Source organism: Sinocyclocheilus anshuiensis, unplaced genomic scaffold (genome assembly GCF_001515605.1).
Source record: "Sinocyclocheilus anshuiensis isolate Anshui unplaced genomic scaffold, SAMN03320099.WGS_v1.1 scaffold674, whole genome shotgun sequence".
Taxonomy (NCBI): domain Eukaryota; kingdom Metazoa; phylum Chordata; class Actinopteri; order Cypriniformes; family Cyprinidae; genus Sinocyclocheilus; species Sinocyclocheilus anshuiensis.
In genome coordinates this window covers 356,145-374,786 of record NW_015542395.1, presented here as the reverse complement: position 1 = coordinate 374,786, position 18,642 = coordinate 356,145, and the positions used below count along the sequence as shown (strand labels likewise).

The 18,642-nt window shown below is 37.7% G+C and overlaps 2 protein-coding genes across 3 annotated transcripts in view; both read left to right on the top strand.

Moving 5' to 3' along the window:
* The window catches only part of klc2 (kinesin light chain 2), a 17,829-nt gene extending 13,912 nt beyond the window's left edge, over nt 1–3,917 (top strand). For both annotated transcript variants that reach the window (XM_016492042.1, XM_016492041.1), the window contains exons 11-14: nt 249–398; nt 1,862–1,986; nt 2,087–2,144; nt 2,538–3,917. In XM_016492042.1, the coding sequence (XP_016347528.1) occupies nt 249–398; nt 1,862–1,986; nt 2,087–2,144; nt 2,538–2,621 (417 nt within the window). In that variant the 3' untranslated portion in view covers nt 2,622–3,917. The remainder of the gene's footprint in view (nt 1–248; nt 399–1,861; nt 1,987–2,086; nt 2,145–2,537) is intronic.
* A 1,626-nt stretch (nt 3,918–5,543) lies between these two features.
* prkd4 (protein kinase D4) overlaps nt 5,544–18,642 on the top strand; it is a 19,948-nt gene continuing 6,849 nt past the window's right edge. Inside the window, exons 1-9 of the mRNA XM_016492054.1 lie at nt 5,544–5,659; nt 5,987–6,147; nt 13,727–13,865; nt 14,261–14,392; nt 15,633–15,787; nt 15,865–16,069; nt 16,385–16,462; nt 17,636–17,741; nt 17,830–17,953. Of these exons, the coding sequence (XP_016347540.1) occupies nt 5,596–5,659; nt 5,987–6,147; nt 13,727–13,865; nt 14,261–14,392; nt 15,633–15,787; nt 15,865–16,069; nt 16,385–16,462; nt 17,636–17,741; nt 17,830–17,953 (1,164 nt within the window). The 5' untranslated portion in view covers nt 5,544–5,595. The remainder of the gene's footprint in view (nt 5,660–5,986; nt 6,148–13,726; nt 13,866–14,260; nt 14,393–15,632; nt 15,788–15,864; nt 16,070–16,384; nt 16,463–17,635; nt 17,742–17,829; nt 17,954–18,642) is intronic.

Here is an 18,642-nt window from a genome sequence, read left to right as displayed (position 1 = left end):
AAATGGGACAGTCACAAGCCTCCCGGTTTTCATCCAAAATATCTTAAATTGTGTTCCGAAGACGAACGAGGCTTTTACGGGTTTGAAACGACATGGGGGTAAGTGATTAAAGTTTTCATTTTGGGGTGGAGTATCCCTTTAAATTCAAACTAAAATGAATTTATTGCTTATTTTAATTGACTGACAACTCTAGAAATAACACCACAACATTGTGAAAGCTGGTGAAATTGACTCGTTCTGCTTGTCAGGGCATCGATGCGATAAATCAGAGTAAGGTGGTGGAGCTGCTGAAGGACGGAGGTTGTGCCGGAGGAGACAGACGTCAGAGTCGGGACGGAGTAAACGGCCCCGGAGGCCCCCGAGGAGACTGTGAAGGAGACGAAGCCGAGTGGAGCGGGGTCAGTGGAGCCCGCAGAGCCTTTGTTTTTATTTATATGTGACCCTGGAGCACAAAACCAGTCATAAGGATCAATTTTGTGAAATTGAGATTCATACATCATCTGAAAGCTGAATAAATAAGCTTCCCATTGATGTATGGTTTGTTAGGATAGGACAGTATTTGGTCGAGATACAACTATTTGAAAATCTGGAATCTGAGAGTGCAAAAAAATCTAAATATTGAGAAAATCATCTTTAAAGTTGTCCAAATTAAGTTCTTTACAATGCATATTACTAATCAAAAATTACGTTTTAATATATTTACAGTAGGAAATTTACAAAATATCTTCATGGAACATGATCTTTACTTAATATCCTAATGATTTTTGGCATAAAAGAAAAATCAATCATTTTGACCCATACAATGTATTGTTGGCTATTGCTACAAATATACCCCAGCGACTTAAGACTGCTTTTGTGCTCCAGAGTCACTTATGTAGTTTATATTTATATAAAAGTTTAGAATAATTGTTGCAATGTTTCAGAAAGAAGTCTCTTCTGCTCATCAAGGCTGCATTTATTTGATCAAAAATACAGTAAAAACAGTAATATTGTGAAATATTATTACAATTTAAAATAAAGGCCCCGATATACTTCAAACGATATCGAATGAACTGATGTGACATCATTTCGAACAAAATCATGCCAAAACGAAGTTTGTTTTGTTAGTTTTGGGAGTTTGAAACGGCTTGCCGGCTCACCAGTTGTGCTGCTTCATATTTTTGTGGAAACTGCGATAGATTATGAAGGATTCTTTGATGAATAGAAAGTTCGAAAGAACAGCATTTATTGGAAATAAAAATAATTTGTAAGATTATAAATGTGTTTTCTGTCACTTTATGATTAATTTAATGCATGCTTGCTGAATAAAAGTATTCTTTTTAATCTTTTTTTATTTTTTTACTTACCCCAAACATTTGAACGGTAGTGTATCAGTTTCCACAAAAATATGAAGCAGCACATTATCAGTTTTCAACATTGATAATAATCAGAAATGTTTCTTGAGCGGCAAATCAGCATATTATTATGATTTCTGAAGGATCATGTGACACTGAAGACTGGAGGAATTGCATCACAGGAATAAATTACAGTTTAAAATATATTCAAACAGAAAACAGTTATTTTAATTTGTAATAATATTTATTTATTTATTTAATAAACGTTTTTTTACTGTATTTTTTTTTCAAATATATTTACTTTAAAATAATGAGATTTAGAATAACCTGTACAAATCACAGTAAGATTAATCTTTTCATTTTATGCTTATTTTGAATCGAATTTGAAGTGAATTTTAACATGGTCTTTTTTGATCAAATAAATGCAGCCTTTGTGAGCATAAGAGATTTTTCAAAAAATATAATTTATTTATTTATCTGGTAGTGTGTGTATAAATCTTGAGGTTGATCATATATTGTGGGCGCAGGATGGTAACGGCGCCCTGCGCAGGAGCGGCTCGTTCGGGAAGATTCGTGAAGCGCTGCGCCGCAGCAGTGAGATGCTGGTGAAGAAGCTGCAGGGCAGCGGCCCTCAGGAGCCACGCAACCCCGGGTGAGACTCGAGCACAACACAGCACCCTCAGTCTTCTCCCAAGAACAAACTAACTGACTAGAGATCATTCTTCAACTGGTGCTTGTGTTTGGTTCAAAAGGATGAAGAGGGCGAGCTCCTTAAATTTCCTCAACAAGAGCGCAGAAGAAACCTCACAGGTGTGTATAATCAGAAATGTTTCTTGAGCAGCAAATCAGAATATTATTATGATTTCTGAAGGATCATGTGACACTGAAGACTGGAGGAATGATGCTGAAAATACAGCTTTGAACACAGAAATAAATTACAGTTTACAATATATTCACATAGAAAACAGCTATTTTAAATAGTAAAAATATTTCACAATTTTACTGTATTTTTGATCAAATATATTTACTTTAAAATAATGAGATTTAGAATAACCTGTACAAATCACAGTAAGATTAAGCTTTTCATTTTATGCTTATTTTGAATGGAATTTGAAGTGAATTTTAACATGGTCTTTAAAATTGATGTGCATTTCCACTGTATTATGTTACGTGATGCAAATATTCATGTGTGTGTGTCTTCAGGAGTCTAACAGCGGCCTGTCAGAATCCAGAGGACTGAGCGCTAGTAATGTGGACCTGACCAGACGCAGCTCTCTGATCAGCTAAAAAAAAGACGTCTGGACGTGGAAAAGGAGCCAAACGAAGAGGCTGTTTGCTACCTACTTGAATTGAAAATCTCATCAAACGATCCTTATTCAAAACGTTTTCCTAAGAAAAAAATCTTAACAGCAAAAACATGTCTTTTAGTTTCACATCGCTTGCAAAAATCTGGGCTTTGCCTCTCTGCTTCACCATTAGCGAGATCAAACGCTATGTAGCACGCTATCACCTCCTAGACTACAGACTCAGTGCTGAAATCACATCATAGCATGGCGACAAAGTCGCGTAGTTTAGCACACAACGATCAAGTTATCAAAGCATACGTTTGCCATTTAGAAAACCGAACGTTCATATATGGTAGATGCACAGATGCTGTGAATGCTAACAACGAACTCACCAAGTTGAAATGGTGCGAAAAACTCCTGCGAATGCACTTAAGAAAAATACGAGTGTAGAAGATGAGTTGAAATTCGAGAGCACCGACTGGTACGACCTCACCTTTGCCTTCTGAGTTTGATGTATATAGTGATTTAAATTATTTAAGGTCTTTTTGTTTCGCAAAATTAGCGCACAAGGATTTCGTTTACACTGTAGCTGGACGTCTGTCCTGGAGCGGCTGGAAATCGCGTTGAACGCTACAACGAAGGATTCTGCTTTACGATTTAAAGCTGATTTGAGCTAGAGCTCTTATTTATTAGTGAATCTAGATTCATAATTCGAACGTTTAGTCATTTTATCTGATTGCAAGTCAAACTCCAGCTCTGTCTGTCAAAAATCGGACGAGTTGCTGGAAAAGGCCAAACGTACGTAACTGGAAATTTCCATCAGTTTAAAATGTGACGTGTTTTTAATTTTATATGATTTTCTAGCCACTAGAATACCAAGATGTGGCTAAAACAGACAAATCGTCTTTTTTTCGTTTTATCTTTTCATGTTGATGAATTGCATATCCTAACGGACAGCACATGTCTTCAGTGTACTTGTATGTAAATGTTTGCGACTTTCTGTGACTCTGTTACCCTTTTTCACTGATTAAGGATGTGTGTGTTTGATTTTGGGTTTATTTGAATGATTTTGCTTGTGTTCATCAGAGGCGAGTGATCGCACAGTCGACACTAGCTTTGGGAACCAGCCATACAAATGGGCGAATCTCATAAATGAGTCATATTTCACCTCAAATCATATGCAATTATGCATTTTCCATAAAGAAAATAGGACCATTCATTTTTTTCTTTGCATTGCCACATTAAAGCACATTTGTTCTCCAATTTCAAATTACATATATATATATAGCTATGGAGAGAGGGGTATGCATATATATATATACCCCCCTCTATCTATAGCTATACATTAAAAACCCATTTTGTGAGATTTTGTCGAATAGAATGTATTGCAAAAAGTCACCAATGCGTTCATACTGATGATTACGTTTCATTAAGCTGAACAAAGATAAGGGTTCTAGAAAGTGAGAAAACAAAGTGATGAAATTTATGAAGTTGGAGCAAGGAATTGGAGCGATAGATATTAATGTCATTATTGATTGTAAAATACTGATTTTTTTGACTCACGACCACAAAAACACACTTGTGTAAGTTATCCTCCTCATGCTTCTAGCACAGACAGGTGTGTAGTTTATTAATGCCGTGTTTACACCACTTATGAATGTGAACCCACCTCTGGCTGTGTTTGTCATGATTTCTGATGATTTGTGATGCCTTCCTCTCGCCACATTAGATTGTGCTGCAGTTACACAGGCTGCCCTTCTGCACTGATCTGGGAACAGCGCCCCCTGTCCTAGTCAGAAATCGTAGCGTTGTTAGAAGGAGCCTGTCGCGTCCCCAGATCAGCTGTGAAGGGAAGCGTCTAGCAGCTCTGTTCCTCAGATATGCTTCAGTTGTGAAGGAGCCAGCCTCATGTATGCTTTAATAAACGGTTCGGAATAAACTCTGCTTTTCAAACCAAAGTAATGTTTTCATGTGTCTTAATTATGTCGGCTTAACAGCCGAAGAAAATATCTGTCTGTCTATCGTTCTGTCTATCTGTCAGTCTCTGTCTGTCTATCATTATTTATCTGTTGGTCTGTCTGTCTGTCTACCTATCGTTCTATCTATCTATCTATACCTATCCATCTGTCTGTCTATCTACCTACCTACCGTTCTATCTATCTATCTATCTATATCTATCTATATCGTTCTATCTGTCTACCTTCCTATCTATCTATCTACCTACCTACATCGTTCTATCTACCGTTCTATATCTATCTACCTACTGATCTATCTATATCGATCTATCTATCTATCTATCTATCTATCTATCTATCTATCTCTATCTACCTACCTCTGTCTACCTACTGTTCTATCTATATAGATCTATCTATCTCTATCTACCTACTGTTCTATCTATATCGATCTATCTATCTCTATCTACCTACCTACCTACCTACCTATCTATATCGTTCTATCTACCGTTCTATCTATCTACCTATCGTTCTATCTATCGTTCTATTTATCTACCTACCTACCTACCATTCTGTGTGTCTGTTTCTCCGTCCATCCAGAAGAGAAAACTCCCTAATTGTTCAAAAGTTATTAGTTCTGCAGCTCAGAGCGTTTTTTGGTTAATATCAGGGTTTGGAGTTGGATCTCTGTAGCACAAGACAAAGTTCAGTGATTCAATACATATTTGCACAAAATAAAACTGAAAGTACTCCTTGTGTAGGCTAAAGAGATGTTGACCCCAGTGCTGCCATATTTGCCTTGAGTTTCCTACAGTTTTAAAGTTCATCAGATGATGTTTGATGTGTTTGGTGGGCAGCACGTCAGACCCACACGTCACATACAGAAACGCTGAAGTTTGAGCATCAACTTCCTGTCTCAGCTGCCTGTCGTTCGTCTGCTGAAGCTCTCACACAAGGAAACCAGAGCAGCGGCAGAAGTGTCTGAAACGGGGCTGCGAAATGTGCTAGTTCGAACACACCAATATGAAGAAAATGGCTGCCAACTCAAACCACCGCCCAAAAAGCGTTGACATCAGTCATGTCTCTGGTAAGTTCCTCTTTCGGAGCTTGACTATATTAAGCTTTAATCTTAATGTTAATCTAGGCAGGTTAATGCTAGTTTCAGTTGTTGCCTTGCACTTGAAGGAGCCTTTGGGGTCCTTCAAACACCAAAGCCTTTAAAGACTTAATGATGATGATATGTGCATAATAATAAACCAATCAGTGGAACAATTATTGCAGTAATGCTATAGAACAGTTGTACGATTACAAGACGCTTCGAGAAACATCAGGATGGGTGCAGGTAAGTTGTGTTGAACCTGTGAATGTCTAAAGGAGTGCCGTTTGATCTGAGTTAACGCTCTCTTTCTCTCAGGTTCTTTCTCTCAGCTGTCCATGGGGCCCCAATCCTCTGCACAGGGGCCCATACGTGTCCACTTTCAGATCGGGCTCCTCAAAGAGGACGTACGGATCCCAGAGGGACACCTCAGCTTCCAGCAGGCGAAGCATCTCGCAGCCGAAATCATTGAGAGAAAGGTACTGCAGAACTTCAACTCTTGAGGCGTAGTTCTTATTGAGACTGCGACGTTGAAACTTTAAAGAAATAGTTCACAATAAATCTTGCCTGCTATATTTGAGTGAATGGGCAGTCGAGCTCAAAAAGCACTATAAAAGGAGTTTGTGCATTATAATCAGTGCTGGGTCGATTACTTACAAATGTAATCCGTTACTGATTACATGATGAAAATTGTACTTAGAAACGAAATTACTCATTTTAGGTGTTTTCTGACTACTTTTTTTAGATTACTTTTAGGTGGGTCTGCGAGTTAGCTAATAATTAAATCATAACATTTTTTAATAAAAATAATTTAAACAGTCGAACACTGAAAATAGAAATGTATTATTTGTTTACCTGCATGTTAATGTGACCATTGACCAACGTCCGAGAACTGTACACATGAAAATGTGTTGTAAAATTATTGAAATATTAACTTCCTCTGAGATATTTCAAGTAAATGTTTTATGTCTAAGGGGTTTGGCTGACAAAAAACATTTGCATTATCTGAACAAACATCAATAAATATGAAAACAGCAATGACATTACATGCAAAAAGTCTTCCAGGTTTGAATAATATGTAATCATGTAATCCATAAAAAAGTAACTGTAATCTGATTATGAGCATTTTAAAATTTAGTATACTCTAATTACAAGTACCTAATTTTGTAATCTGTAATGTACCCAGCACTGATTATAATACAGGACAATACAATACAATAGCTTTGAATGCTGAAAATAATTTTACTCATCATAAATGTTCAAATATGTTCAAATATGTCACACAAACATCAAATCTGGTGCAACACGTTCTGATGCATCTTGTTTGAATGCATGTGAATGTGACTGAGATTTAAGAGCTACGTTTTATATCGTTTACAATTTAAATTTAGGTACACTCTGGATAAATGATGACAGAATTTACATATTTGGTCAACTATTCCTGTATGTGTTTGCGAGTTCATGCAGTGTCAGTCAAACACCCACTCTAATAACAGCATTACTGACAATGACTTCAGTGAAGGCAGCTTTCCACAGTCAAAAGGTCAAGCGCACACAGACAATCCATACAAACCACTGCAACACACAGCCGCCTGGACTATTGTCTCTCTCTCCAACAACAACAAAAGCACCTTTTCATTGCCTTCAGCCTTTCAGTTTTAAATAGGAACGTTAGCAGGACCCACAGATTCATCAAACGTACTGTATCTTCTGCCTTTAGTGCGTTAAAAGACATTGTTCATTTCTTCATTGGCGATTTAAACAATGATTGGTTCACAACAGGTGCCTAAAAAACAAACATGCAGTCTGAGTTCACCTTCAACAGATTGTGAAGTCCATGAATATTGACTGTCATATGCTCATTTTTATCACAGTTTTTAGGTGGTTGTTAGGCTGTTGCTATGAGGTCCTTAAGCTGCTCAGAGTAGTTTTAGCAGGTTGCCAGGTTGTTCTGGATGGTTGCTAGGCTGTTGCTAGGTGGTCACTAAAGGGCTCAGAGTGTTTTAGGAGATTGCAGTGCAGTTTTGGTTGTTCTGGGTGGTTGCTAGGCTGTTGCAATGTGGTAACTAATGTGCTCAGAGCATATTAACAGATAGCTGTGCAGTTTTGGTTGTTCTGGGTGGTTGCTAGGCTGTTGCTATGTGGTCGCTATGTTGCTCAGAGTAGTTTTAGCAGATTGCTAGTTGCCAGGTTGTTCTGGGTGGTTGCTAGGCTGTTGCTATGTGGTCGCTATGTTGCTCAGAGTAGTTTTAGCAGATTGCTAGTTGCCAGGTTGTTCTGGGTGGTTGCTAGGCTGTTGCTATGTGGTCGCTATGTTGCTCAGAGTAGTTTTAGCAGATTGCTAGTTGCCAGGTTGTTCTGGGTGGTTGCTAGGCTGTTGCTATGTGGTCGCTATGTTGCTCAGAGTAGTTTTAGCAGATTGCTAGTTGCCAGGTTGTTCTGGGTGGTTGCTAGGCTGTTGCTATGTGGTCGCTATGTTGCTCAGAGTAGTTTTAGCAGATTGCTAGTTGCCAGGTTGTTCTGGGTGGTTGCTAGGCTGTTGCTATGTGGTCGCTATGTTGCTCAGAGTAGTTTTAGCAGATTGCTAGTTGCCAGGTTGTTCTGGGTGGTTGCTAGGCTGTTGCTATGTGGTCGCTATGTTGCTCAGAGTAGTTTTAGCAGATTGCTAGTTGCCAGGTTGTTCTGGGTGGTTGCTAGGCTGTTGCTATGTGGTCGCTATGTTGCTCAGAGTAGTTTTAGCAGATTGCTAGTTGCCAGGTTGTTCTGGGTGGTTGCTAGGTTGTTGCTATGTGGAAACTAAGGAGCTCAGAGTGTATTGACAGATAGCTGTGCAGTTTCAGTTGTTCTGGGTGGTTGCTAGGGTGTTGCTATGTGGTCGCTATGTTGCTCAGAGTAGTTTTAGCAGATGGCCAGTTGCCAGGTTGTTCTGGGTGGTTGCTAGGCTGTTGCTATGCGGTTGCTAAGTTGCTCAAAAGTAGTTTTAGTAGGTTGCTAGGTTGTTCTGGGTGGTTGCTAGGCTGTTGCTAGATGGTCACTAAAGTGCTCAGAGTGTGTTAGGAGATTGCAGTGCAGTTTCAGTTGTTCTGGGTGGTTGCTAGGTTGTTTCTGTGTGGAAACTAAGGTGCTCAGAGTGTATTGACAGATAGCTGTGCCGTTTCGGTTGTTCTGGGTGGTTGCTAGGCTGTTGCTTTGTGGTCACTAAGGTGCTCAGTCACAGTAGTTTTTGGCAGATCAGTGAACAGTTGCCAGGTTGTTTTGAGTGGTTGATAGGCTGTTGCAAAGCGGTCGCTAAGGTGCTCAGAGTGATTTTTAGCAGATTGCCGTGTAGTTGCCAGGTTGTTTCAGGTGGTCGCTAGGCTGTTGCTATGCGATAACTAAGGCGCTCAGAGTGTTTTTAGCAGATCACTGTGCATTGGCCAGGTTGTTCCGGGTGGTTGCTAGGCTGTTGCTATGTGATAACTAAGGTGCTCAGTCAGAGTGTTTTTAGCAGATTGCCGTGTAGTTGCCAGGTTGTTCCAGGTGGTTGCTAGGCTGTTGCTATGCGATAACTAAGGTGCTCAGAGTGTTTTTAGCAGATCACTATGCGGTTGCCAGGTTGTCCTGGGTAGTTGCTAGGCTGTTGCTATGCACAACAGTAAGTATGATCAATATTAATGCTTGTCTTAGGGTTTTAACATTTGTGTGTAATTTTTTAAAAATATTTGAAGAATTCACACCTCTTTGTTTCTGTGAAAGAAGGGGAAGTTAAAGAGAGTGTGTGTCAAGATGCTACTGAATTAGGTGCTACTCAAACATTCACACACACACTCATCAGTAACTCAGCCCTCCTTCAGCATCTCTCCCCCTCCGGCCGCCTCTCTGTTTGTCCGCTGTGGTTCACAGCATCTGCATGTAACTTTCCAACCACAGACTCTTCCCCTAACACACTCACTCACACACACACACACACACACACACACATACACACCTGTTTCTCTGCTTGACCTTCTTATGGTGCCGTTTCCACTGCTGTGGGACAGGATCATCACACACACACACAAACACGCTGACCTTCATTGGATACACTCCCATATACACACACATGAACGCTAACTGATCTCACCTAACGTCATTATACATTAGAGACATGCACATGCATACTTTACAGTATCAACAGTTTTCTATAAATAGTATGGGAATCGTATTGTGTATTACGATAAATGTTAATATTTTTACATGACCTCATTACATTGCATGTTTAATATCAGTTGTCTCAGAAATACGGTTATATGAAAATATTGTTATTTTAATTATGGTTTAAAAATGTTGCACTTCCTTCTCTTTTTGTTTTTATAAAAGCATCTTAGATCCGAACACAAAATCAAGGGGAAATAAATAAAACATGGTTAGCGGTTCATTGCAAATGTAAGGTCAAGTCAAGTGCATTGCACTGCATTGTGGGATGCAGTTGTGTGCGGTGTTATACTGCACATTTTGGCAAATTACATTTAGGGGACTGTGATGGTACTGTGGTTGGTCCCCAATTATTTTTTGGTTTCATGCAATTCAATTTTTGTTAAAAAATAGTTCATTTCTATATCTATAAAGGGTTGCAGAATAGTTGCTAACTGAACCAGGGTTTCACTAGACCCTTTTTACTAGGGCATGAGCTTCAGTAAAATACTGCTGTGCTTCAGTATCCACCTTATCTTTTATGTAAGTGCGCAAATTCCAGTGTCATTCACTTCCAGTTATTTTAGCTGTACAAAAACAATCCGTTATGCTGCTTGATAGTGCAAACTGGTATTTCTTATCATATTATTTTGACATAATATGTACTTTGTTATTCTTTTAGTTATTTACCAGTAGCGGCTACTCAGAAGTCTGGCACTTTCAAAGAAAATAGCTCACTTCCGTTTTTTTTTTTTTTAACCTGACAACATTTCACCAATCAAGTCTTGTGTTTTCAATCAGCTGTTATGAATCAGACGATGCCAGATTCGAAAATGAATCACTTTTGATCTAATCCGTAAAACTGTTTGAAATGGTTTGTGAGTCAATTTGATTCATTCAGACAGTTCATTCACGCACTGAATCATTTGCAGCGGTTTCTCACATCGAAATAACTGGATACCTTAGAAAACAGAAAACATAAAGATCACTGGGCGAGGTGAATATCTACCTACGATCCATTAGAGGAACCAAAGCTCAGAACCCAGATAGCTCAGGTACGTCTGCAAGATGTCTGTTAAAGATCGCTTGATCTGGAAAGCATCTGCTGTGTACAAACATCTCCTAGACGTCTTTAAGGTGTCCCTGATAGCACACATACATCTCGGAGACGTCTATTTGACGTCTGCAAGACGTATTTTTTAGAGTGTTTGCTCATCTGCAATATGTCTATAGGACGTTTCCTTTTAGATGTCAAATAGATGTCTATTAGATGTCTTTAAGATGTTTATGATTTAGAATTAATGTAAAACTGACCCCAGATAGCACAGGTACGTCTGCAAGATGTCTGTTAAAGATAGATGTTTGTACACAGCAGATGCTTTCCAGATCAAGAGATCTTTAACAGACATCTTGCAGACGTACCTGTGCTATCTGGGGTCAGTTTTACATTAATTCTAAATCATAAACATCTTAAAGACATCTTCTAAACGTCTATTCGACATCTGATAGGAAACGTCCTATAGACGTATCGCAGATGAGCAAACACTCTAAAAAATACGTCTTGCAGACGTCAAATAGACGTCTCTGTGATGTACGTGTGCTCTCAGGGAAATGTCAGCGATGAAGCATCTTTATTGCACATGCACAGCTTGTGAACGACCCTTCTGCAGGTAAAGGCTTAGTACGCTATGTGAAGCATCTCCCATTTTGAGAGGTTTCATGCGGAGTGATTCCAGAAGCTCCAGTGATCTGAAAATGAGGTAAACACTTCACATCTGCGCAGCACCACAACAAAGAGACACCCTGACCAGCTTCTTGAGCGGCGTGTAACAGGATGGAACAGAAATGCAGTTTGATAGTGTGTTTGTCAAATTGTCAGACCTTTCAAGTGGGTTTAACACCCTGAACCCTTATCGTTAAAGTATCATAGAGAAACCAGTTTATTTTTTCCTTTAAGATCTGCTTTTACTTTCACCTTTTTTGTCTGTTTGTCATGCATTTAAGTTGAGAGTGAGCGTGTTCTCAGACGTTCGTTAGTGTTTAGTCTCAAACAGGAAGTTGAATGTTGTTTGAAGCTGATGTGGAAGAGGAAGGCCTAAATTACAAAGAAAGCACACAATGAAGCTGTGAATATGGTATTGAGCTAATGAAGTAATTACTGTGATGGTGAAATGCTGTGGTATTTTTAAAGTAGATGTTAAAATGCGGTTATTATTGCATCGTATTTCCCAAAAACACTGTAATCGCACAGTTTTCGTGCTGTCATTGAAAGCTTGCCCCCTAGCGCTGCAATTCACATCAATCAATAAATAAATAATGCACATGACAAATTAATTAACTTACGCAAAAACGATTCTTTGTCTTTTTTGAAAGGTTTCGCATATAGACGAGAACGTCCCTGATAGTCTATTTGACGTCTGCAAGACGTATTTTTTTATTTGTTCGCTCATCTGCGATACGTCTATAGGACATTTCCTATCAGACGTTTAGAAGATGTCTTTAAGATGTTTATGATTTAGAATGCACGTAAAACTGACATCTTAAAGACATCTATGAGATGTTTGTACACAGCAGATGCTTTCCAGATCAAGCGATCTTTAACAGACATCTTGCAGACGCACGTGTGCTGTCTGGGGTTTTCAAAACGAGCCCTGTTTACCCCACTTTCGTTTATTTAGGTATGTAAACAATTTATATTGGCACAAAAGCACTCCATGATTTTGTAGTCTCAATATTGTTAGCCAGATAAAATGAGTACAATTCACGTTGTTTTTGATACAGTTAATGTGTTCAGAGTTCACAGACCTTGGATTGAATATCAGGTGTGAGTTATTGAGGGGAGTCTCAGTTTGACTCACATCCGTTTGAATTGAAACGCGTATGATTGACATTTAAGAGTCATCGGCATGAGAGTTATGCAGTCGTTCAGCCGCTGCAGTGCCATCATGATCTGACCCACTTTCACCCTCATCTGATGATTAGAGCTGCGGCTTCAGACACAGACTGAACGCACATGCTTCTTAGAGGAGCGTTTGTGCCCAGCGTGCGTCTGTATGAGTGTGTGGTTGTGATTATATTAGATGATCTTATTTACACCCTGAGAAATGCACTGTAGAAGAGAACAGACATGACAGACATTTGAGTCGTTTTTCAGTGTTTGACCGTGTGTCTGTACTGTGAAATGGTGCAGGAGTTTGCTGTATTCTTGAGGGCCAAATTTCTGAAATTCTTTTAACAATATACAAAATCTCTTAAAACCAACTTGATTCAAAAGTTTAATTCAAATAAATTAGTAGTACAAGTCTTCTTGTTTGTTCAAGAATGCTAGAAGTCTTAAGATATTAGATGTTTTATTTCTTTATTGCTGGTGTTTTGTATTACTTTTGTTGCATTATGATGCTTAAAACAGTATTTTTGTGTTATGAGGATTTCATTTATTAATTTGTTTGTTTGTTTTTGACATGAAGATTGGTATTATTCCAAATTTTTATTTGTTTTTTATTTGATTCATTGCTTAATTTCTGACATGATTTTTTGCATTACTTTTGTTGCGTTATTTTTAATGTGTTATGATTTTATTTTATTCTATTTAATTTATTTTATTTTATATTTCTATGTAATATTTATTATAATATATTTATTATTTCATATTTATAATATACATTGTATTTAAAATATGTATTTATATTTTACGTTTTTTGCTTACTTTCTATAACGATGTTTGGTATTACTTTTGTTGCATAATGATATTTCACATAATATTTAGATTTTATTATACTTTTCTGTCATTTTTAGAATAATTTGCATGTTGTTGACAGCGTGCAAGTGTCGTGCACTTCAGCGTTCAAGTCAAATCAAATAGCCAATGTAATTTAATGTTTGTGTTTTTGTGTGTTTGTGTTTAAGGCTCCGGAGTGCAGTGTCGTGGGTCTTGGTGAGAAGCTGATGCTATTCAGACATGAGCCGAACACAGAGCAGATCTTACAGAGACTCACTGAAAAACACGACATACGGGACGGAGATCTGCTGGAGGTGGTGCTCGCTGGTCAGTCAACACACACACACACACTCACACACACACACACACACACACAGACACACACACACACACACACACACACACTCACACTCACTCACACACACACACACACACACACACACTCTCACTCACTCACTCACTCACTCACTCACACACACACACACACACACACACACTCTCACTCACTCACTCACTCACTCACTCACACACACACACACACACACACACACTCTCACTCACTCACTCACTCACTCACTCACACACACACACACACACACACACACTCTCACTCACTCACTCACTCACTCACTCACACACACACACACACCATCCGGTCACTGTTCGCATCATTTATCACTGCAGATGATGTTGACAGCTGTCAGTCATGTTGATTCCTCTAGGAGCAGCTTCAGTGACCGAGACAAAGTACCGTCCACATTCTCTGGTTGTCCATTCGTATCGCACTCCTACGTTTTGTCACTACTGCGGTGAGATGTTATGGGGACTCATCCGACAGGGCCTGAAATGTGAAGGTATGACTACGTAAAGACAAAACCAATGCACACACATCAATAGCAAAAAATGCTCAAAAGTGGGTGCTTGACAAAAAAAATAAATAATAAAAAACAAACAAAAGTTAGTGCACCATAGGCTCCAAAGTCTGATGAAGAGCCTGTGAGCTCGAAACATAACCTTGTGTGAAGTCCATTATTAAATTGTTTTGCATCTTTGGAGCCAATGGTGTGCCGACTTTTGTTTGTTTGTTAAGGTACAACCACGTGAAATACTTCAAATACAGTAAGATGAAGTCTTATATCAAATCCTTGTTTTATTTAATTGGTAAATTGCTTTTGTTTGTTTATCACTTAATATTTATATTATTATGATATTGATGTTTCTTATTAAATATTCATAATGTAAATTATATATTTTTATAAATATTTATTATTTGATTTTTGCTTAGTTTTTATGCCATGATGTTTGGTTTTCCTTTTGTTGCACGATCTTGTTTAAAACAGTATATTTGTTGTGTTATGAAGAGTTTATCTATTTATTTATTTTTTATTATATCATATTTATTCTAATATTTGTATTTAATATTTATTAATATCAATTATATTTTAAAAATATGTATTAAAATGTTATTTGATGTTTTTGCTTAGTTTTAGTCATATTAATAATTATATTATTTATAAATATATATTTACATGTATTAGATTTTTTTGCTTAGTTTCTGCATTGCTGTTCATGTTTAGTTTTATTTATTAATTGCTTATTTATTTGTTTATTACTTAAAATATTTATTGAACTGAATAGTTACATTTTATTTGATTGCTTAATTACTTATTTATTACTCAATATATTTATTTATTAGAATTTTTATATTTATTATTGTAATATAAATGTGTACTGTATATTTAAAATAGATTTTATGTATAAACATGAATTTAAATGCCATCTGTGACGTGATGTTTAGTTTGACTTTTGGTGCATTACGTTGTTTAACACTGAAATGTGCAGCACTTAACATGCATTAAAACAAAGACTTATACAGAATATTTACGTTTTGTTTTATTGCTTAATTGCTAATTTGTTATATTTATTATCATTTTTAGATGTATTATATTATTTATAAATATTTATGTATTGAAAACATATTGAATTTTTTGCTTAGTTTCTATGGCATTTGTGTTGCATTATGTTGTTTAATGTCTTAAGAGTGTTGCGAAAAGTGAAGCGTTTGAGAGTTTTTCTTTGACTTGCTCTCTGCAGGCTGCGGTCTGGATTTCCACAAGCGCTGTGCGTTTAAGTTGCCCAACGACTGCTCTCGCGTGTTTCGCCGCTGCGGCCCGAGTCTGTCTCTGTTTCCTCCGGGACGCCCGCGGACTCCGTCGCTCTCCAGTCACACAGGCGGGAGTCTGGAGGAGGTGACGATCCGAACCGATGCTCACGTTTCTGCGAGGTGTTTGAAATGCTCCCTGAAAACCTTTGTTTTGTCCCTCAGATCAGCATGTCGAAGCCGTCGCGCTCACGCTCGCGCCCGCCGTCCTGGGCCGACGTGCCGGTGTCTGTGGGGCTGTCGGATGGGAAGGAGGCCCGGCCTCGCGTCCCGCACACCTTCCACATTCACACCTACACCAAACCCACGGTCTGCCAGTACTGCTTCCGGCTGCTCAAGGGCCTCTTCAGACAGGGCATGCAGTGCTCCGGTGAGAGATCACCTCAAAACATTCAGCGTGTAAAGAAAAATCACAAAGAAAGCTTCTTTGAAAACATTTTTAGTAGAAAGATCCGAGTCCAAGTTGATACTGAGAAAGTTATTAAAACACGCCCTAAACCAAAAGGACCACACCCCTATCTTGTTAGCCCCGCCCCCAAATGCACGAACATTCTATACAACAGGCCCCTCCCCCATTATGAGTTGACACGCCCCTTACTGATGATTGGCTACAAGTGTGTCTCTTTCAACAGCGTTTCTCAGAAAGAGCAGTAACATCTTCCTTTCTCTCTGCGTTTCTCTCCAGACTGTAAGTTTAATTGTCATCGCAGGTGTGTGACTCTCGTTCCTCCTGACTGCAGGGGTGAGAAAGCAAACGGAGAAGGTCAGTTTCATTATGTGTGCATGGGATAAAAACATTTCTAGGTCACATTTCACCCCAACTGAAAAAAATCTAATTTTTTATAAAGAATTTTCATCCCACTTGTAGGACTTTTTGCATTGTGATAATATTGTTTGACATTTAAGTAAAACGTTTATGTTTTAGTTTATGAGTCCACCACTATAGAGACATCAGCATAAAGGCAGTAAAAAAAAACGTTTTTTGTTTTTGCTTAATTACTTATTTATTATGTAGTATTTATATTTATTATATTAATATTTAAATATTTTATTTATTTAAAATGTATTTGTATTAATATTTTATATATACACCGAATATTTACATTTTGTTTTATTGCCTAATTGCATGTTTATTTGTTTATTTATCATTTAATATTTATATGATATAAATTATGTGTTTATATTATATATACACAATTTCCACCATGCTGATAAACTACTGGAAACCAGTATTGACATGTAAATTTTGCATAAATTAAAGCATTCTCGGACATTAAGTTTACTTCCAACATGATCCAAATGTTAATGTGTTAAAAATAATTAAATATATACGCTATCATTCAAAAGTTTGGGGTCAGTAAGCTTTTTTTTTTTTGAAGAAGAAGAAATAACACTTTTATTAAGCAGGGATGGATTAAATTGATCAAAAGTGACAGTAAAGACATATATAATGTTTTATTGATTCCTGAAAAATAAAATGTATCATGGTTTCCACAAAAACATGAAGCAGCACAACTGTTTTCAAATCAGCATATTAGAATGATTTCTGAAGATCATGTGACACTGAAGACTGGAGTAATGATGCTGAAAATTCAGCTTTGATCACAGGAATAAATTACATTTGAAGAAATATTACAATAGACAACACTTATTTTAAATTGTAAAAATATTTCACAATATTACAGTTTTAACTGTATTTTTGATCAAATTAATGCAGCCTAGGTGAGCAGAATATAGCAGTTCAGAACAGTTTAAAATGCATAAATAAATATAAAAATGTTTAAAATATTTTTAGTATGTTAAACGTCCGGAGTCATGTTGTGTACCTCTCCATGTATGACAGGTGCTGTAAAACATTGTATGATCTGATTTGACTGTATATGATGTCTTTATTTGTGTGTTTTGTTGTGATCAAGCGAGTGTACTGTATTTTCAGAGTCTGATGACAGCGTGGCGGTGGTGTCAGTGAACGATCTTTATGAAGAGCTGCGATATAAAGACCCTCCGGCCGCAGAAGTGACGCCGCTGCAGCCGCCCAATGCGTAAGGATCCACATCACACCCGATCAGTGCCGCGCTGCAGACTGAGCTCAGATGTTCACGTCTCTCTCTCTGTGTGTGTGTCTGTCAGGCCGTGCTTCAGTGTTAATATCCCTCTGATGCGAGTGGTGCAGTCAGTCAAACACAGCAAGAGAAGAAACAGTGGAGTGCTGAAGAAAGGCTGGTTGATCCATCATACCAACACTGACACGCTGGTGAGACACTCTTATTCAAATGCATAATTATTATTTATATTTTTTTATTTACTTAGTATATATATATATATATATATATATATATACACTACCGGTCAAAACTTTGGGATCAGAACGATTTTTAATGTTTTTTACAGGACTTTCTTCTGCTCATCAAGGCTGCATTATCAAAAATACAGGAAAAAATGTAATATTGTGAAATATTATTATGATGTAAAATAACAATTTTCTATTTTAATATACATTAAAATCTAATTTATTCCTGTGATCAAAGCTGAATTTTCAGCATCATTACTCCAGTCTTCAGTGTCACATGATCCTTCAGAAATCATAATAATATCCTGATTTATTATCAGTGCTGGAAACTGTTGTGCTGCTTCATATTTTTTTGGAACCTGTGATACTTTTTTCAGGATGCTTTGATGAATAAAAAGTTTAAAAGAAGAGCATTTATTTAAAATAGAAATTCTTTGATGAATAAAAAGTTAAAAAGAAGAGCATTTATTTAAAATAGAAATCTTTTCTAACAATATATGTAACCCCTCTCTCCCGGGTCTTCACCGCCACACCTCGTTCTCGTTCCGAGTGGGTCTCAAACCCGGGTCTCCGGGATGGGAGGCGGACGCACTAACAAGGAGGCTAAAGACTGCAGCCACTAGCGTCAGTCGCTAGTGCGTCTCTTGAGATCA